The sequence below is a fragment of the Rhinolophus sinicus genome, linkage group LG07 (assembly GCF_036562045.2).
Source record: "Rhinolophus sinicus isolate RSC01 linkage group LG07, ASM3656204v1, whole genome shotgun sequence".
In the NCBI taxonomy this organism is placed as follows: Eukaryota; Metazoa; Chordata; class Mammalia; order Chiroptera; family Rhinolophidae; genus Rhinolophus; species Rhinolophus sinicus.
This window is the reverse complement of record NC_133757.1, coordinates 69,345,320-69,366,624: the sequence shown is the minus strand read 5'-3', so window position 1 is coordinate 69,366,624 and position 21,305 is coordinate 69,345,320. Positions and strand designations below refer to the sequence as shown.

General features: G+C 50.5%; 1 protein-coding gene across 17 annotated transcripts in view; it reads left to right on the top strand.

Moving 5' to 3' along the window:
- The first annotated feature begins 1,494 nt into the window (after nt 1-1,494).
- Nucleotides 1,495-21,305, top strand: part of GNG7 (G protein subunit gamma 7) — a 144,818-nt gene continuing 125,007 nt past the window's right edge. For 7 of the 17 annotated variants that reach the window (XM_074337524.1, XM_074337521.1, XM_074337522.1 and 4 more), the window contains exon 1: nt 1,495-1,690. In XM_074337524.1, the coding sequence (XP_074193625.1) occupies nt 1,634-1,690 (57 nt within the window). In that variant the 5' untranslated portion in view covers nt 1,495-1,633. The remainder of the gene's footprint in view (nt 1,691-21,305) is intronic. The other 10 variants (XM_074337528.1, XM_074337529.1, XM_074337526.1 and 7 more) reach the window with 8 other exon arrangements.

Genomic DNA, 21,305 nt, shown 5'->3' with positions numbered 1-21,305 from the left:
CAGGGCCTCAGTTTTCCCATCTGCTAAATGGCTCACGGCTGAGTAGGGACAGGATTAGGGTGAGGACAGCAAGGCAATTGCCATGGGAGCAAATCTTAAGAGGGGTTGGCAAAAAATTCAGCCATCAAGAGACATTTTAATGCACCATGTAATGCAGAGGAAGCCATAATTAACAAAATATCAATCTTTTAAGGACAGGATCTGACAGGGCCTGGGCTGGGGAGAGGCCGTGGGGTGGTTTGTATGAGCACAGAATCAGATCGTGTCTTTCTTGAAAATTTTGGTATTTTGTTCATTTTGGATTATTTCTGCATTTAATTTGACATTTAAAAATATATCATTAACATTTATCTTGATGGCGAGGGCTTTTTTTCCTGCCCCTTTGGGTTTTGGATTTGAGAAAAGTTCCTCACATGCCTCACCCCAGGCCTGGCCCTAGGGGCCTGAAGCATGTGCAGCCGCTTCACTCAGATGCTGCAGAAATCCTAGACTTAATGCTGACAATGAATTTAGAATTTTTAAAGGATGTTTGGGCCACATCTCACCTGGGGGCCACGAGTTTGAGATCCTTGTTCAGATGGTAAGGGGAGGGGGGTGCACCAGTTGGCAACCCTTTGTTCAGACAGTAATTCCTCTGGAAAAACGAGCTGGGGAGTGAGATGTCCCCCACCCCCACCCCAGGAGCCTCGTTTTCTCTGTGTGCTGCAGGGGATGAGCTGGGAAGTTCCTGTTGGGATGACAGGAGCCCTAGGGTGCTCAGCTGGGAGGCTAGCTGCTCATATCACAGAGCCTCATCGTTGCACAAAGTTCCCTAAGCCCAGAATAGAGTGGCTGAATCCTCCTGTGTAAGAAACTCTCCCCTCCGTGAGCGCCGGATGCTTTTGGAGGCATACTAAATGTTTTCCAGCATCACCAGGGGAGCGTGTTAAAAGTGACATTTCAGAGATACAGTTCCTACAGGATTCTGGATCATTTCATCTGGGTGGGGCCCCAGGACACTGCTTTTTAAGATCCAGGCCCAGGAGTTAGAAACTTGAAAAACCCTGGAAATTAGGAGATACGGTTGGGCAAATGACCTTGGGTTTAACCTCTGTGAGACTCAGTTTCCACCTCTGTAAAATGGGGATTATACCTTTCCCTAGCCTTATGCAGAAGGTTCAACGAGAGGGAGCAGTTATTATTGTCCCGCACTGCAAGTCAAGAGACCAATTAGGAGGTGACATTCTTCCTTTTCTTAAGTGAGCCCTAGCAGCTAGGATTCGGGATTCGAACTCACGAAATGCCTCGCGCCTCCTTGACGTCACCGAGTAGCCTCTGAAAATCCGCTAGTCGCCCAGTCGCGGAGTCCGCCACAGCGTTCTATTTGCATATTAGCATAGCCCCTCCCACCCGGCGCGGTCCCGGCCTGCGTTTGGCCAGCGACTGTGCCACTCAGCGCTCCGCCTTCAGGCCCCGCCCACGCCCGGAGCCCGGCCCCAGTTCCTGGGCGCAGCCTACCCCGCTGCCGGCCCTGCGCCCCGCCCTTGGCCTGGGCTCCCGCCGCTGGGGCCCGTGATTGGCTGCGCCGTCCACCAGTGCCCGCCCCCCCGCGCACCGGCCCCGCCCCGCGGAGGGGAGCGAGTGCTCCGGCCCCATGCGAGGGGTTCGGCTGCGCGGCGGGGCTGAGGCGGCCGCGGCGGCCCGAAAGCAGGTAGGAGTTCGTGCGGCCGCGGTCCCGGCTCGGGTCCGTCGCCCCCAACTCAGGCGCCGGGGGTCAGTGCGCGGCTGGGCGGAAGGCAGGCCGAGGCAGTGGGCACAGAGAGGGCTCCTATTTGGCTGCGGACTTGGGCGTCGGGGTCTGCTGAGGAGGGGCTGGGGTTGGAGTTGGGTGTCCTGGCTAGGATGGGGCCAGGTCGAGGTCAGCTAGGGAGGTGACTGAAGTTAAGGTGGAGGGTAGCTGGGGAGAAGGCTGGAGATGGAGTTGGGGGTCGGGATTAGCTGGGGAGGGGCACAGGGTTTGAGTTGAGGGTGGAAGTTATTTGAGGAGGGGGCAGGGAGTGGGCTTGAAGGTGGAGGGTAGCTGGGGAGGAGGCTGAGGAGTGGAGCTGGCAGGGAAGGGTGATTGAGGAACCCAGGGTTGGGGTGAGCTGAGGAGGGGCCAGAGGGCAGAGTTAGGGGAGGGCTGCAGGATGGAGGTGGGGTCAGGCTCCTTTCAGAAGAGGCGGGAGGGATATCCGGAGGCGTGGAGAGTCTGGAGTGCTTGGGGTGATGAGAAAGGAGGTGGGGGACCCAGTGATTGTTGGATAGAGGAATGGCGGGTGTTTTTCGGGAGGTTGACTAATCAGGAGGAAATGGGGGTTCTCGGTTAGAAGTCAGTTATAAGGATTGTGGAGGGGACGCCCCCACTTTTGGGGGCTAATCATTCAGTGTAGGGGGCATAGGGCAGAAACCCCTTGGCACCAGTGAGCTGGAGGAGATGGGGTTCAACGTACTTTGCTGGGTCTGTGTCTGGGATGGAGAGTGTGGACGAGAGCATCTTGGGAAGCAGGAAAGGCTCGTGTTGGTGACTGAATTTTTCAGGAATTTTTGGGCTCAGGAGTGAGGAACCAAAGTGGGAGTTGGGGATGATGACATTGAGGGATGTGGGCGGCACTTTGTTTTTCCTGGGGAGCGGGGGTTGCTAGGGGCTGGACGGTGGGCGGGAGAAGACAGAGTGATGAGCAGCAGGGAAAGGCTCCCACTGTTGCTAGGTGTCAGCCAGGCAAAGGCCAAGTTCACAGACGTGCTCAGTGCGATGCTGAGGTCTTGCAGAGATGAACAGTGTAGCGGACTCGTGCTTGGCCGAGTGGGCTTTGGGAGGTTTAGTGTACTCCTCTGTGAGACAGGCCTAACGAAACAGTCACAGCACCTCATTGGGTCGCATGTAAGTCAAATACGTGCACCTAGTATGCTCCTGGCACATGGCGAGGCTACGTGCTGCCTTGATAATAATGGTCTAAATTAAGGTTTTTTGGGAGGGGGAAGGTGGGTGGGTAAAATGATGACTGGATGTGTCAGGGAGGGGCGGGAGGGAATTAGTTAGAACTTGACTCCAGTCTTTCAACCTTGGGGTGCACGTCAGAGTCACCCCTGGAGCTTTCAAAAAGAATCACCAAAAAAAAAAAAAAAAAATAGTCCATCTTATTAAAAGTAAGGAAAAACAAACAGAAAAAGCAGAATCTGCCTGGACGTTCTGAAGGTTTGTTAAGGAACAAGTATGTCTACTTAAGAGAAGGCTTCATGGGCATTCTGATTTAGGTGTACCCCACAGGAGCCCTTCAGTTGTGTACCCCAAAGGGAAGCATTGGGCCACAATTATCTGCTCTTTAAATATATGAGCTTTACAACTTGATAGGATAAACCTAGGTCCCTCCATGGGCTCAGCTGATTTTGGCACCACCCTGGGCACTGAGGGAGGCTGAGCAGCATCCCTGCCCCCACCCACTCGACACCTCCAGTGTGACCACCACAAAAGTCCCTAGACATTACTCAGTGTCCCTGGGGGCAGCATCACCCCAGTTGAAACCCCGGTTATAAACCAAACTGAGTTCTTTTCTCTTTTAAAGACCACATCTCCCCTTAGATGCTTGGGAAGTTCGGCCCAGATTTGGAGTTTGTTTTTAAATCATCTAGTGTTCTCATTTTGAGAGGAAAAAGAAAGAAAATGAAAATCACACTGCTTTTAGAGAATTTTAGAAACACTGACCTCTTTCTAGGTGGGTCTTTTATGAGGTCTTTGAACACTTGCACTGCTTTTAACTGGGGTTAATTGGTCAGCTGCAGACACTGAAATGCCCAAGTGTGCAGTTTGCCTCCGTGGTTTTCAACCCAGAGTGGGAGGCTTGAGTTCTTAGGTAATTCTCTGTCTTCTGTAGGAAAGTTCCTGTGACTGACACCATTGTTTTCTGCTCTTGTTTCGTAACTCCTGGGCCCTTTCCTTTGAAGGGAAAGACAGCTGAACCTGAATTACCCTGACACACAGATGATTCAGCTCCGTGTTTACTGAATGGAGGCATTTGTGTTTTGGTCCACCATGTAGTAGTGTAAAAGCTTCTTCCATTCAAGGTGTTATGACAGGTTTTCTCGTTTGCACCTGGAAACAAATAATCGTCTTTAAAATTCACTAGGTCCTTCATATTCTTGAAGTTCCATTGTAACTTCTTACATAATTTCTTTTTCACCTATCAATAATCACTTTATTTATTTATTTTTAATTTATTGGGGTGACAATTGTTAGTAAAGTTACATAGATTTCAGGTGTACAATTCTGTGATACATCATCTATAAATCCCATTGTGTGTTCACCACCCAGAGTCAGTTCTCCTTCCATCACCATATATTTGATCCCCCTTACCCTCATCTAACACCCCTCCTCCCCGCTTATCCTCTGGTAACCACTAAACTATTGTCTGTGTCTATGGGTTTTTGTTTCTCATTTGTTTGTCTTGTTCTTTTGTTGTTTTGGGTTTACATACCACATATCAGTGAAATCACATGGTTCTCTGCTTTTTCTGTCTGACTTATTTCACTTAGCATCATACTCTCGAGATCCATCCATGTTGTCACAAATGGTCCTGTTTCATCTTTTCTTACCGCCGAATAGTATTCCATTGTGTATATATACCACAACTTCTTTATCCATTCATCCATCGAAGGACATTTTGGTTGTTTCCATGTCTTGGCCACCGTAAACAAAGCTGCAATGAACATTGGAGCACACGTGTCTTTATGTATAAATGTTTTCAGATTTTTTGGGTAGATACTCAGGAGAGGGATTGCTGGGTCATATGGTAATTCTATTCGTAATTTTTTGAGGACCCTCCACACTGCCTTCCATAACGGCTGCACCAGTCTGCATTCCCACCAACAGTGTATGAGGGTTCCTTTTTCTCCACAGCCTCTCCAACACTTGTTACTATTTGTCTTGTTGATGATAGCCATTCTGACTGGGGTGAGGTGATATCTCATTGTGGTTTTCATCTGCATTTCTCTGATGATTAGTGATGTTGAGCATTTTTTCATATGTCTATTTGCCATTTGTATGTCCTCTTTGGAGAAATGTCTCTTCAGGTCCTCTGCCCATTTTTCAATTATAATTTCTTATGAAAGGGTCTTTGGGCCTGGCCTCCATGACATTGGAACTTTGCAGAGCTTTCTAGAGTGATGGGTTACCAGGATAGTTGTGTGACTGATGGGTGTTGACACACACTTATCTCCCCCTTCCTGTGTGTTTAACTGACCATAGCAGTGAAGCTTGTGTCCCATCGTCCCCTTCCTGGGTCCTTTAAAGACTGGCTCCTGCAGTCTCATAGCCCACCCTCTGTTGGGGAGCCTCTCTCGTTCCCCCTGTTCCTTTTCACCATTCTGGTGCTTCACCAATTCTTTCTCATGCTACTCTTTGGTGAGGCCTCTCTCTCTTCAGGGTCTAGAGAAAAGTGTTCATTACATGTCACCCCGGAGACCTCAGAGCTGAGACGGGAAGTTGAAAGGGGGTGACCGGTCCCAGGCGGTCACTTACACTTACTTCCGTCCTCTTCCCTGCATGGTCTTGGTTAGCTCCACTCTGTCAGTGCCTTTTGTCCTGCCAGCAGGTGGGCACAGGCTTTGGGCAGCTCTGAGACTTACAGAAATGGCTACTAGTTCTCCTTGAGGACCTTGCAAAAGGGAAAGTCTTATTTTTAATTTTTTAAATTGAGGTACAATTTTCATGTCATACAACTCAGCCATTTGAAGCACACAGTTCATTTTTTTGGTAAGTTTAACAAGCTGGACAACCATCCCCATAAACCCATTTTAGATCGTCCTGTCACCCCAATAAGATGTCCCCTCCCCATCAGCAGTCAGGCCCCAGCCCTTGACAGTCACTAACCCAGGTCCTGTCTGTGGATGTGCCTGTTCTGGACATTTCCCATAAGTGGAATCACACACTGTGAGGCCTGTGTGTCCGGCTTCTCTCATGAGCACCGTGTGTTCAAGGTCCATCCACATGGCGAGTGTCAGCGCCTCCCTCCTTTTCACGGCCGGGTGATACTCCAGAGTGTGGCTGGGCCACGCTGTGTTTATCCGCTCATTTATTGACAGATATCAGGGTTGCTCCGACCTTTGGAAGTGAAGAATCGTGCGGCTATTTAAATGGTTTTTCCCTGGGCACTCCACAGCCACTAAACCGAAGCTTGGGGGGTTTGTCTGGCGTCACCCCTCTGGGTTTTCTCTCTCTCTCTTCCGTCTGTGTTTCTTTTCCCCTGAGTTAAGTGCTTTCCTGTCTCTTGCTGAGAGCATCCCAGCCCTGGATCAGCCTGCATTCTCTCCCTCTCTGCTGGGTCCACCCCACATGACCAGGATCCTTTTTCTAAAGCACAGATCAGTTTGTCATTTCCCTGCCACCTTCACTAACTTGTCACCCACTTGACAGATTCAGAATCCCTCACGGCCTTCGAGGCACCGTGGGAGTTGGCCCCACATTACCTTTCCAGAGCGACCTTCACTTTGACTCCAGGAACTGCTCTCCTCTGCTGCCCACCCCAGCGCATGCCCAGGGTTCCTGGACAGCTGGTTTGCTGTGTCCTTTGTTTGAAACCTTCCTTCCTTCCCCCTCTCCCCAACAAAGGCTGGCTGTGTGCCTATATCAGGCTTCAGGATGTGAGCCAGGCACCGGGAGCACCGGGAATATGATGCTTGTGTGCGCATGTGGGGAGGTGGCGGAGCCAGGGTCCCAGGCCTGTGTCGTCCACAAGCTCCACAGGTGCAATGGCAGTAAGTTTTTCAGGGAGCAGAGAGGTGGGGGTGACACCTGTGCATAGGATGGATAATCAGAGGACGACACCAGAGAGGCTTTGCAGTGACAGATTAGCCCAGGGACAGGTGCAGGGAGCTGCCCACCTGTGTAAGCACCAAGCTGGGCCTGGGTCTTTCCGTGTTGTCTTCAGTTGGGTCTCCCCCTGGGCACCGTGGATGCTCGGGCCGGGTCCTTCTCTGCGGGGGGCTATCCAGGACACTGGGGGACGGAGCAGCACCCTGGGCCCACCCACTCGATGCCAGGAGCACCTGCAGTGTGAACCACAATTGTCTCCAGACATGGCCCAGGATCCCCTGGGTACGGAACCACCCCAGTTGGGAACCATTGGGGTAAACTATTTCTAATAAGATTTTATGATTGCATTAAAGTAAAATGATGTTTGTTTTTAAAAATAGACTGTATTTTTAGAGCAGTTAAAGGTTCATAGCAAAATGGAACAGAAGGCATAGAGATTGCTCATGTATCCCCTGCCTCTCACATGTACACAGCCATCCCCCTTGTCAACGTCCCCACCGGAATGGACATTTGTTACAATTGATGAACCTACATGGACACAGCATTGCCTCCACCGTCCGTAGTTGATATCAGGGTCTGCTCTTGGCATTGGGCAGTCTGTAGGTTTGGACAAATGTGTAAAGACACGTACCCCCCATTATAGTGTCACACAGAGTAGCTTCAGCTCCCTAAACATCCTCTGTGCTCCACCTCTTCATTCTCCCCATTATTTTGTTTTTATGGACAAAGCGATGAGACATAGTCACCTCAAGTGCCTGGAGGGGAGATATCATTCTGTAAGCTGTGGAGTTTTATATGAACCATTCTTCCCCTTCTCCTCTCCAAAAAGCAGTCTCTCCAACGGAAACAGAATTCCAAAAAGCAAACCAAGTGAATCTCACTTTAATGCTGTATTTGACGTGACCCAGTGCACCCAGAATATGAGCATCGCAGCGTGTCATCAGTGTAAAGGTGTCAGTGAACACTTCGCATTCTTTCTTCCGTACAAAGCCTTTGAAATCTGGTGTGTTTTTTACACTCACAGATTTTTACATCTCAGAATGAGTCACATTCCACGTGCTCAATGTCATGTGACAGTCAGTGGCTGCCACACTGGGCATTGCAGGTCTAGGAAATAGAGGAAATTTTAGGAGAAAATAAGACCTCTGGAGGCATATGGGTGTAGCTTAGCGCTTGGACATGTGATGGCTTGTTTTTAGAGCTTTCAAAGTATCTGTCTGCTGGTTGGAAATGTGGGTTGAGAATCAGAGCATCCTAGAAAGTCAGCTCTGGAATGGTCCCCCAGATTGTCCAGTCCAAGGGAGCAGCATGGCCCATGTGGCAAATCCATCTCGTCATCTGTTTTTATATGGCCCCTGGGCGGAGATGGTTTTTACATTATTAGATAGTTGGGGAAAAAATCAAAAGAAGCATATGAATTGTGATACATGAAAATTATGTGGAGTTCACATTTCAGTGTCCAGAAATAAAGTTTTATTGGCACAAAGCCACACGCATTTGTTCACACGTCACCTGTGGCTGCTTTCATGGTACCACATACGAGACCGTGTGGCTCAAAAAGCTGAAAGTATTGATTCTCTGGCTCCTTACAGAAAGTCTGTCAGTCCCTCTGGTGTAACGTGCATGGTTTACAGATGGGGAAACTGAGGCCCAGTGGTTTCATGGGTTCTTGGCAGTGCTGGGACTTGAACTGGCGGCTTCATAGTTTTTATCGTTTCATTTAACTACCAGTACTAGGTGAGCAAAGAACATTTAACTTCCCCTAATGTTGCCCCTAATGTTGTCTGGCTAGGAGCTGGCATGCCCGTAGCCGCCTGGATGAGCAGGGTAATCGTGTGGGAACAGACATTTAGAATGATTATTTCCCACAGCCCTTGCTATACATACTTAGTAAGAAGATGAACAATTATTTTCATTAGTTTTATAACACAGAACAGCTCATCTTAGAAATAGTGCTCCGAGATTTGATGAGCTGGAGCATCTCAGTTCAAATCTAGAACACATTTGAAAATGGCAGCTATGTTTATTGTAATGTTACTTAAAGGCATACGAATGTAAAACTGTGTGTAGATGTGCTGTGCTCATAGCTTTTATGCCATAAACTGAAAAAAAGTGTATAACATAAATAAAAACAAACCAGTAACACAGTAAAGCAGCGGTCATCCAACCATGTTTTTAGAGAAACAATCTTGACCTTCGGTGATGGGTGTTTTTCCGACCATGTTCCAAGAGCCACAGTTTGCCAGGCAGACTGTCCCTGAGCGAAGTTTGCAAATCGGCCAGTTACAGTGAAGACAAACGTTTCCTTGGGCTGGGTGCCGAGGACAGTTTCTGTTCAGCACCCGCTGAACTGCGAAATGCCTTTCTCTTTAGGTTGAGAATTGACAGGCCATTAGTTCTTCATGTGGGCTGAGTTTTAAATATTCGAGGCAGGGACGAGAAATGGAAGATTTTCTGTCTTTTTTTTTTTTTTTTCAAATTGCTACTGAATGAAATACAGGCTTGCTTTTGACTTCTAACTTTCAAGTGGACAACAGGAGGTGATAAGAAATGGGGCTGGTCAGGGTTGTTTATTGTTTAAAAAATTGATTGGCCCCTCTCTTTCCGTCCATCTCTCTCTCTCTCTGTCGCTCCCTCCCACTGAAGGGTTCAGCAGGCTCTCAGGGACTGTGTAAAGGAAACCAAAGCGTGTCCCTGGTGTCCACAGCCTCAGAGCTGTGTAGGTTTGGGGCGCAGAGGGACAGAGGATGGGGGTTCCAGAACCTCGGGTTCCAGCCCTGGCTCCACCTCTCATTTCCACAGCAGAGAGTCTCCTCTCCTCCCCTCTGTCTCCCTCGCTGTGAAATGGACTATCTAGGATAAGGGGACATCCGTACCCCTCTCTCTGTGTAAGGTGGCACAGCACCCCGCACGTGCATCTCTAAGAAAGTCAGCAGATTGAGTTACCGGACCTGTTTTTTTCTTATTATTATTAATTTTTTTACTTTGGACTAATTTGAGAGGCACAGGTAAGTCTCAGAGTTTCCGAGTATCCACATCAGCTCGTTAGCATCTTATACTCCCTCCTGTAGCACCTTGGCCGTGCTAAGAAATGAACATGGCTGCATTACTAGCCCATGAAATCCACACTATTCACATTCACTAGCTTGTCCCTAATGTCCCTTTGCTGCCCCAGTACCCCATCCAAGATCCTCGTGATATTAGCCGTGACATGTCCTTAGCTCCCCGGGGCTGTGACAGCGTCTCTGATTTTCCTTGTCTTTGTGCCTGGGCAGTTGTAAGGAAGACAGTTCAGGAGTTTTACAGAATGTACCTGGATCCGGGTTTGTCTGGTGTTTTTCGTGATCAGACCAGGCTTATTATGGGTTTGGGGGAAGAGAATACAGAGGTGTGGTGTCCTTCTCGTCACAGCCCCCTGGGGATCCTTGACCCCCCGTAGGATGTCACCCTGAGGGTGACCTTGATCTCCAGGCCCAGGTAGTCTTTTGGGAGCTGGAAACTCATCGTCTTACACACCTTCTAATTTGAGACGCATGGGTCCCACCTGTCCCAAATCCGTGTGTGGCGGGGGTTGGGGGAGGCGTGTATGGGTCCCATCACTGGTGACTGAAATAATCTGGCCCCGAGTATTGTAGCACAGCTTTGCCTAGGTGCTATATTTTAATGAGGGGGGCTTTAGATCTGGAGGTACAGTTGCAGCACAGGTGGCCCAAAGCTCAAGCTATGTGACAGCATGGGTACCCCTGCCCTTGCTCAGGGTCAGCCCTGCATCTTCATTCTCCTCGAAGGCAGGGCATTGCTGGGAAGCTGGCTGTCTTGTGGGGAGGTGTTCGGCGTGGCCTTTAGAAGTGAAACTGGGTGGACGGGCAGTCTCCCTGGGGATAGGGCAGGAGTTTCTGCAGCCACTTTGGGACAGTGAATGGGACCCTTTGTTGCACAAGGCCTGTTTCTCAGTGGCCTCTTTCTACTCAGCAAACAACAGCAGGATCTTGCCATGTGCTGAGTGTATGGGACCGTCCCCTGCCATGTCCCTCACCCCCACCCCCAGGGGAGGGGACCTGTCAGTCATGGTAGTTACTGTGGATCAATGAATCAATGTATCACACGCCAGACATCGTCCAGTTTCCTTCTCACCACCTCCATCTCTCTGCCCAGGGCGGCGGGAACATCCCCGCTCACCGCCCTGTGTCCTCTTCTGCCCATCCCAGTTTGCTTGTTTTATTTTTCATTGTGCTAAATTACACATAATGTCAAATTCACCATCTTAACCAGTTTTAAGTGCACAGCTCAGTGGCATTAAGCACATTCACACTTCTGTGCAGCCGTCCCCACCATCATCTCCAGAACTTTTCATCTTCCCAAACTGATACTCTGTTCCCATCAAACACACACTCCCCTCCCCTCCCCCAGCCCCTGGCACCACCATCTACCTCCTGTCTGTGACTCTGACTCCCTGAGGACCTTGTATAAGTGGAATCACAGGATTTGTCCTTTCACTTGGGTAGATTCCTAGGGGTGGAATTGCTGGGTCATTTCACCAGCTTCTGTTAACACACTGAGAAACTACCAGGCCGTCTTCTCTGCCACCAGCCGCTCACGGGGCGCCAGGTTCTCACAGCCTCGCAGGCACTTGTGGTTGTTTGAGTCCAGCCTTCCTGGTGGCAGGAGGTGGTTGTTCACTGCAGCTTTGATTTGCGTGTCCAATGGCTAGTTTCTAAGCAGGGCCAGCTGGTTGGAGGACAGAAACGTCAAAGGACAGCCTGTTTAGAGGGTGATGAGATGATTTTAGGTGACCCTCGCCGGGCAGATTTGTGAGGGACTTTACATCACTTCTGGTTAGTTGAATGACGGAGGGGGAAGGGGAAAGAGGGCATGCCAGGAAGCCAGTACAGAGCCTCAGTCTTCCCCTCTCTAAAATGGGCACAAATGCTGACCTCAGTAAGTTACCGTGGAGAATCAAATGACGTAAGTCAGCAACAGACAGCCTTACGGAGCTGCTGGCCCTCAGTATCCTGAAGCTGAGCCCCAAATGAGATCCCACACATGTTCTTCATGTGCATTTCTGTGGGCTTTGTTCTAGGAGGTCGGTTCTCTTTGTTTTTTCCCTGTCGTTTATTTTTAAACCTATGGACTATGTGTGTGGTTTGCTTCTGTGCTGGGTAGGGTTGTTTTTTTTTTAACAGCTTGAATGAGATACCATTCACATACCACCCAACTCATCCATTAAAGTACCATTCATTGGTTTTTAGCATATTCGCAGATCTGTGCAACCATCACCACAGGCAATTTTAGAATGTTTTTATCACCCTAAAAAGACACTCGTCCCCATCAGCTGTCACCCCCACCCCCTCCCCAGCCCCGAAAACCACGAACCCACCTCCTGTCTGTGGACGCGCCTGTTCTGGACATTTCCCATAAGTGGAATCATACAGCGTGTGTCCGGCTTCTCTCATGAGCCCCGTGTGTTCAGGCCCATCCTCGTTTATGTTTTGTAGCAGAGTAATATTCTGTTGTATGAACGTTGTCTTTATCCACCATCCACAGATGGACATGGGTCATTCCCACCGTTTGGCTGTCGTGAATCCTCCTGCTGTGAACTTGGGTGTACGTTTTTATGTGGATGTTTTCAGTTCTCCTGGATGGACACCCAGGAGTGGCTTTGCGGGGCCCATCATCTATTTTTAAACCTGTGGACTGTTTGTGCTTCTGTGCCCACTGGGATTTTTGTCCATTTGCTGCTGCTTTGGCAGTTCAGCCCTTGGGGGCTGTGGAAGGAGTTGACATCCACTGGCTGAGTCCATTCATCCTTGATGTCCATCCAGCCAGTTGACGTCCACTGGCTGCCCCCATCGCTTACGCTGCGGAGCAGCCATGACCCTGCGTCCGCCGCCCAGGCAGCTTTCTCGCAGCGCAGTGGGTCTTCTCCCTGCCGTCCTGGGGTCTCACTCCTGTCCTCCTCACCTGGAAGGACCTCTGCTCTCTGCTCTGACAAACTCCACTTTCACTCTCAGCTGCCCCTCCTGCAGTCGCCTCTCCATCTCCCCCTGCCCACTACCTACCCTTGTGTCCAGTATTTTCCTGTGCCTCAAACCTGCCAGACCTCCAGCCACCTCCACCCTGTAGCCCTGGGGGACCTGGCCCAGTGTTCTGTCGCCTAAGCTTTAGGTTTTGGTTGGTGGGTTTGTTTTTTCTGTAAAAGAGGCTCCTGCCTCAAGGGCATTGAGAAGACCTCACAGAATGTGTACAAAGTAGCCAGCAGGGGGCAATGTGCAGAAGAATGGGCTTTTTTATTCAGATAAAAGCATGGGAGAGTGAAAAAGGCTGAAGAAGCTGTGGTAGAAACTGTGGTGGCCCCAAAGATGTCCCTATCTTGGTCCCAGGACCTTTGAATATGTCACCTCACATGGCCGAGGGACTCTGTAGGTGGGATTAAGTCAGGGCCCCCGAGATGGGGACGACCCTGGATTCCAGGGGGCCCAGTGTCATCACCGGGTCCTCATAAGAGGGAGGCAGGGGGCTCAGAGTCAGAGACATGGAAGAGGCTGCACTGCTGGCTGTGACGATGGAGGAGGGGCCACGAGCCAGGGACGCGGTGCCTCTAGAAGCTGGAACAGGCCGGAAACGGTTCTCCGGGGCCTCTGGGAGGACCAGCCCTGCCCGCACCTGGGTTTAGCCCCGGGAGGCCTGTGTGGGACTCCTGACCCCAGGACTATCAGAGAATCAATGTGTGTGGTTTTAATCTATAAAATGTGTGGTGACTTGTTACAGCAGCTCTAGGCAATCCATATAGTTAGTTTAGGAAATTACATCACAGATAAAGTTCTGTGTCCTCTTAGCTTCTCGTCTCGTCTCGTCCATCACACACGCTCACAGTGCCCCCCACTCATGGGCAGTGCTGCCCCACGACGAGTGAGTGGGATTCCTACCGCTTACTGCCGCCAAAGCCCACGGCTGGGCCACCACGCGGGGCTCTCCCCTGCTGCCTCGGACCTGACCTTCCCATTAAAGCTGTGTTAGCTGCATTTCTCTAGAGGAGTGCCTGTTCATTCAGCTCAGGGCTGACCCTTCCAGAATGCACTAGCCTGTGGTTCTGGGGCTAATTCTATGCCTTCCCTCCCCCAGGGCTACAATGGCATCTTTCTCCCCCACCTGCGCCTGCCCCATGTCTCAGTTTCTGTGATTTGCTGTTACTCTTGTCTTCAGTAAACGTTCTGCATAATGACTCCCACCCACGGCTGTACTGTCCCCAAAGCACGGCCTGGAGAGCCCCCTGAGGGTCTGTCTTGAGAAACTGAGGCTCAGCATGGGGAGCTGAGCCAAAAGGGACCTCAGCCCCTGGCCTCTGCCACCTCATAGCTCGTCTGTGAGACAAGGCTACTGATGGCACTGCCTGCACTTTTGTCTTGGTGACAGAACCAGCCACACTTCCTTCTGGCCATGGGAGAGAGTACGGAGGCCGGCTTGGTGCACCTGCCACCTCGTATTAACAACTCTCGGGGTCACATGCAAAGATGCAGGGCATCCTTGTCCCTAGGGAAATGCAAATCAGACGAGCGGGTGGGAACCTCTGCACACTCCTCACCCCACCAGGATGGCGAGAATCAAAAGGATAGACAATAGCAAGAGTTGGCGAGATCAGGGAGAAATCAGAGCCCTCAGGCTCGGCTGTGGGAACGGAAAGTGGGGCAGCTGCTGTGGGGAAGGCTGGCGGGTCCTCAGCAGGTTAAACAGAGTTTCCATGTGACTCAGCAGTAACCCACATCCACACAGCAACTACACAAATGTTCACAGCAGCACTGTTCACAAAGGCCAAAAGGTGGAAACAACGCAAGTGCCCATCAGCAACCAAGTGGACACACACAGTGTGTCCTGTCCACACATTGGGGTGTCACTTGGCTGTGAAAAGGAGGGAGGCGCTGACACTCGCCACAACGTGATGGACCTTGAACACACAGTGCTCATGAGAGAAGCCGGACACACAGTGCGATTCCACTTATGGGAAATGTCCGGAACAGGCGCGTCCACAGACAGGACGTGGGTTCGTGGTTGTCGGGGCCGGGGGGTGGGGTGGGGGTGACTGCTGTGGAGGATGGAATTTCTTTTGGGGGAGATGAGGATGTTCTGGAACTAGATGGCTGTGGTGGTTGCCCAACATTGTGAATGCCACTGAATTGTACACTTTAAAATGTTAAAAATGGTAAATTTTATGTTATATGTATTTTACCCAAAAAGAAACAAAACAACATGTTGGTTGAAGTGGTCACATTTCAGGGCATGAGACCATTGACTGTCCTTAGTGGGCCGTGGGGGCCGTCCCTGTTTTTCCCCTGGGATCCCCTCCCCGCCCTCTGCCTTAGGTCAAGCCTGGTTGTGGAGCAGCGTGGTCTCTTTTTAAGTCTTGTCCTTGTGAGTTGGACACAAGGTCATGAATTCCTGTGTGTGGGGGGCTGCTGAGTGGTCACAGCCTTCTGGGCTGTAACCGGCCATGCGTGTAACTTAGGTTTGGAAGGAAGGTGCGCCCAGGTCCCTGAGAGAAAGCAGTGAGTAAGGTGAAGATGTGGGACCGATGAAAGTTCTGTCCTCCTTTGAGGAAGAGGGACCAGAAAGTAAGATGTGTGAGAGGTGGAAGGTTGGGGATTATGGAACCTTTTGGAATGTACAGAGCATGGTGGCATAGTGAGGGCTGGAATTCTTGCTTAGCCACTGGATGACTTTCTCCCTTTGTGATTTTGGGCAAAACATTGCACCTCTTTTTTTCTTTTACCTTGTGAGCCTAGTTGGCTAGGAGTCACCACTCAGGATCGTCCTAAGGTCGAGATGGTGTACGAGGCAGTGGCCTGGGCGGGGGTGGGCAGGCTGTCGCCATGATTGCTGTCATCACGGTTAACGGTAGTACTGCTGACACTCGGTCATAGCGAATGTCCGTATACAGTATACATATCATTATTGTCCCCACCGCCGCTGCACGTCCCCTCCTGCAGTGTCTTGCTCAGATCGCATTGCTATCAGCTTACAGCCAGCCCCCCGCTGCTCAGGGCCAAAGGGACCGGACCGCAGTCAGCGTTTCCCAAGGCTGCTGACCCTGGTGGTCAGACACACGTGGCCGAAGAATTTCTGTGAAGGACATTTCTGCAGGGGACACGAGGGGCTTACGGTGTCACAGTGATGAATTTGTCCCTTGAGCCAAAGGGACATTGACACTCATGTCTGTGAAGGATGGCAGCGCACAGGGCCACACAGGTTCTACAGAGGGTGGTGTCAGGTAACCACACTCTGCCCGGGAGCCGGCTGGCAGGGCTGGGAGACTCATCTGGGTGACAGAGCGTGGGGATAATTCTGTGATGTCAGCACACGGGCTGTGGAGGGCTCGGTCTGAACACGTGTCAGGAGCACAGCACCCAGGCCTGACTGTGAGGCCTTCTCTATACCCCACCCCCCGTAAAATGAGAAAGGACCGAACTGTTCGTCAAGTACCTGTATGTGCCAAACGCCATGGTAGCCACCCAAGCAGTTGGTCCAGTCCTTAAACCACACGGCCCCACACCAGAGAAGGGTGTGGCCCCCGTGTCTGCTGCCGAGGGAGAGAGGCCCTGCCTGAAACATTTGACATGGATGTCACAGTCCCGTTTTAAGGCAGTTGTAAAACCTGCCTCAGGTCATACAGTGAGTGCTTGGTGACCACAGGTGTTACACTGGAAACCAACCCACTCCAGAGCTCTGTCCAGTGTCCCCCAGGGCCTCCCTCCGTAAAATGGAGAAATGATAAAACTTAGCCCAAACTAACAGCGGGGACGGAATGAGATCATTGTCAGCACTGTGGGTGCTTCTCTGGAGGATTTCATCAGCGTTATTAACTCTGAGGTACAATCTCCACAGTCCACGTTTCTGACCCTCCACACCATGCTGTCCTGCGGACTCATTTCCTGTAAAACAGGACACCCCTCGGCACTACGGACATCGGGGCTGGTCATCTCCATGGGGGGCCGTCCTGGGCACCGGGGGGGCTGAGCCACCACCCCCTCCATGGCAGGAGCACCCCCAGTTGTGACAACCACAGATGTCTCCAGACATCGCCCAATGTCCCTTGGGGGCAGAATCCAACCCCAGTTGTTTGTAAAGGGATTAAAGCCAAAGAAAATGCATTTGGAATTTTCAGCTACTCTGGGATGCCCCATTGACATGTTAGAGTGAAACTCAAGCTCCACACTGAGCTCAGACTGCTGGAACGTTCTGTCCCCAGATGATTTTCCCAAATCATCTTCCCTAGAAAAATTCTCGGTAGCACGTATGGAAATGTAATTAAACGGCCATTTTTCCTCTGCGGTGATGACACAGTTTGGGTCTGTAATAAAGACAGACGAGTCCCTTTAGAGCTGAGGCCAGATGGGCAGGGCCCCCAGCACTGCTCTCTGTGGGGGTGTCCTGGGCACTGTGGGTGTTGAGTGGCCCCACCCACTCAATGCCAGGAGCCCCCCCAGTGTGGCAACCACAGATGTCCCTAGTCATGGCCCAGTGTCCCCTGGGGGCAGATTTGTCCCTCTTCCCCCATGGAGAACCCCCATGCAAGGAGTATGTTTTTCTTCGTATCCTGTAGGACCCTGGGGAAATGTTTTGCCAGTTCTTTGGGTGTCAAGACCCACAGATGCATCAGATTAGGTCATGGCCGCCCTTCAGAGCTGCCCTCAGGAGAGCAGCCATGCAGGGTGGCAGTTCTAGTCTCCAGGCAGTCTGCTTTGGTAAATATGTTCCCAGCTTCCTTACCTCTGAGTGACCTCTCTGTCTCCTTGCCGGCTGGCATTTCCTGGTCTTGGCGGTGACAGGTTTTCAGTGGATAACACTGAACTTGGCTGTGGCACGCTCCTTTCCCCATGTTCCCTGAGCCGCTCTATTCCCATAAAGCCAGACTCCTGTTTTCTGTGATGGATCGGGGATTTAATTAGTCCCCCATCTGGCAGAGAGCCCGCTGTGCGTCTGTCTCCAAGAACGTGATCTGTTTTGGATAATTTACGAACATGTCCAGCTGTTAGGGGGGTTGACGTGGCTGGTGGTGTGTGTGAGGAATACAAAGCAGTTTGCTACCCCACAGCATTTCCATGTGTTAAAACTGTGCCAGTCCCAAGTGTAAAAATCTGGTTTCTTATCTATTCTAGTCTCAGCCAGAGGGAGAGGTGTTAGACCAGTTCTGTTTTAAGGAAAGTAGTACGATATATATATAACGTATAGCATTGTTTCCTTAATCAGCTTTTCTTCTGGGGGATATGTAACAGCACCGCTTTCAAACCCGGTGATGTAGAAAAAGGCCACTGAGTGCGAAAATCTGAGTTTTGAGCATTCACAAAGGCTAGCTCTGTTTTCGTCACCACCCCCAGATCTCACATCAAAGCAGCTGTCCTCTCTTTTTGCAGTCACCTTGGGAGACCTTGTACTTCCAACAGTGCTGACTTGTGACGGCCTTTCACGAGCTGCTGTGCTTTTATATATTCAGATATATAAATTTGTATGTTTCAAATGTGTTTTAGAGTTTTATCTTTTGAGGGTAGACTTCAATTTGGGGAACAGCCTGTGTTAGCCTGCTAATGCTGCATAAAAAATCAGCACAAATATAGTGGCTTGAAACAACACAGTTTACTGTCTCGCAGCTCACGTGGCTCAGGAGTCTGCGTGCGGCTCGGCTGGGTCTCTCAGGCTTCGATCAGTTTGTCGCCTGGTCTGCAGCCTCGCCGCTGCTGGGGACGGAGCCACTGCCAAGCTCTCTTGTGTAGCTGTGGACATGGTTTAGCTTCTCGTTGGCTGCTGACTGGAGGCCACTCTCAGATTTCTGGCTGGTGGCTGGTGGCTATCCCAGCTTCCTTACAGCAGCAAAGGGGGAAGTCTGCTAAAAAGGTGGGACTGACATTCTCACGTAAGATAGCGGCGCCACAACATCCATCACCTCTGCCGGATTCTAGTGGGTAGAAGCAAGGCACAGGTCACCCCCTGCTCCGGAGGCAATGACACAAGGCGTGAGGAGTTGGGGGTTGCTGGGGGACTGTCCTAGAGTGCCATTCACCCAGCCAGAGGCCATTCGGTGGTGAATGAGGTGGAAGACCAACAGTAGCAGCGTTGATTTTGGTTGAATGGGAGATATTATTATTGCCAAGTCACAGGACTGTTTCTCTCAGTGTTAACATTTCTACTGTCTGAAGGCGGTTTCTGAGGAAGCATCCAGAAATGTCATGAGATGGCATGCTGCTTTGAACGTTTCTCAAGGTGGCTATTTGAAGGGAAGGTGCCACCATGCATTCTGTCCTGGTGGTTAATTACACACATTGGAGTACCATGCCTTGGGTCACCTCGTGTGTCAGAGGACAATGAGAGGCCAGCCCTTGCATGTTTGCACGGGGACTCAGGACAGGATGAGAGGCAGGGAAGCACGCTGGGAGTGGTCCTGGTTATGGAGTTCCTCAGGTGGGGGTTGCATCCACGCTGTGCCCCTCACCAGCTGTGTGACTTTGGTAAGTCACTTAGCCTCTCTGAACCTCCATCTCCTCATCAGCAAAATGGGGATGTTAAACTTTAGCTTACAAGGTTGTTTTAAGGACTAGGGAAAACTTACAGGAAGTGTCATGAATGAGTGTGGGGTCTTGGGACAGAAGAGGGCCGTTAGTGGAGCAACTCGTGACCTCTGGATCTCTGTGGTGTCTGGTTAGTGGTAGCGTGGCAACACTGATGTCTCCGTTGTGACAAGTGTGCCCTGGTTATGTGAGTTGTTAACGTTCGTGGAGGCCGGTGAGGGATACAGGAGGTGTCTGCACTGTCTTTGCAGCTCTTCTGCAAATCTAAAATGATTTCCAAGTGAAACGTTTATGAACGGAAAACGCCAAGAAGATTCTATTTCTCACTTTTAAAATAGATGACAAGTATTAAAATATGATACAGTGCGGATGAGGGTGTGGACAGAAGGACAGTATAAAATGGAATAATTTTTCTCGACAATAGTTTAGTAGTGTGTTTTCAAGAACCTTAAAAATATTGCCGCTCTCCGATCCTGAAATAGCATCTCTAAAAGTGTGTACTAAGGGGTACATTAGTAATTACAGACGGGACTAAACATGCTCATGGCGCATTATTTATAAAGCAAGAAGTGGGGGCAGTCTAAATGTCCACTCATAAGGAAATTGGTTCATCAGTAATGATATACGAGTATTAACTCTGTAAGTACGTGGGCTGCCGTGAAAAACCATGTTTTCAAAGAACACTAGTGATGTGAGAAAATGCCAATGATAGAATGTTAAATAATAAGAATGTTAAATAAAAATGGCAGAGGACAAAAGTTAGCCTCGGTGCTTTCCTTATAAAGCTACTCACCGAGGCCAAAAGCTCAGGCTGAAAAGCCTCAAGTTTGGTTTTGTAAAAATGCTGTGGTCAACACACAGTAAGTTCTGTGTGGTGCCTGCTTTTTGGGGTGCATAGGCACCTTCCGTGTGTGGTAGACGGGGCAGCCTGTTCACTGACTGCAGTGTCTGCCCTGCTGTCTGCCAGGAAGCAGCCTCCTGCAGCTGAGCCGCACGTGGACGTGGTCTCCACAGGGCGGCCTGACAGGCAGAGGCTGGGCTGTGCCCTTGACCTGAAACCTGTCCTCATCTGCCCCACACATCTACATTTCTCTACTTGGGCACTGTTGATATTTTGGGCCAGAGCTTTCCTGAATATCATCAGATCTCCAGTTAGTGGAACTAAATTTTAATTATCATGGTAAGTAAAATTTCAAATAAGATGTGAGTGCATAAAACCAAGAATGAACTCCCCACCCGTCGTCCTACTCACCATTGGAACTGTTAACAGTTGTGTTTTCTTCTAGAATTTTTGTGTGTGTATACAAATTCATCTTTGTAGAAAAGCGTTTGAACCCAAATGGCTGTGCAAGTCAGCGTACTGGTTACAGTTCTCGGGGTTCAGCAGCACCCCGGCTCTGTGGTGTCAGGGTCTCAGTGTGTAAGACAGTACTTCTTTCTTGTTCATCACGGTTACCCCTCGGCACTGCTGACCCTGGGGCGGACCACTCTCTGTAGGGGCTGTTCTGGGCACTGCAGGGTGTCCCCACCCACTCAATTCCAGGAGCACCCCGAGTAGTGACACCACGCAGTGTGCTCATGTGGGAACCCCTGGGTTACACCAGATATCTCCTTCACGAGCTTCGGAATTAAACCTGAGTATGAACCCTTCCTTTTCCTCTTAACTTTAGACAGTGTTTTATATTTTCTTTTGCCTTTTTGCCTTTTTTCTAAAGCGCTTTTTTCCTTATCTGAAATAGAAAGGTCCCTGACCTTACAGCCACACTGCTGTCAGGGCAGGAAGCCACAGGAGCCCGCAGGGCCCCAGCTCAGAGCCCGGCGGCTGCGGTCACTGTTTCCACCCGAGAATGGTGTCCACAGACGTGGCTTCGTGGCCCTCCTTGGCTTAGAGGCTGCTGGGGGCCGGGGACCTCTGTGCCCCT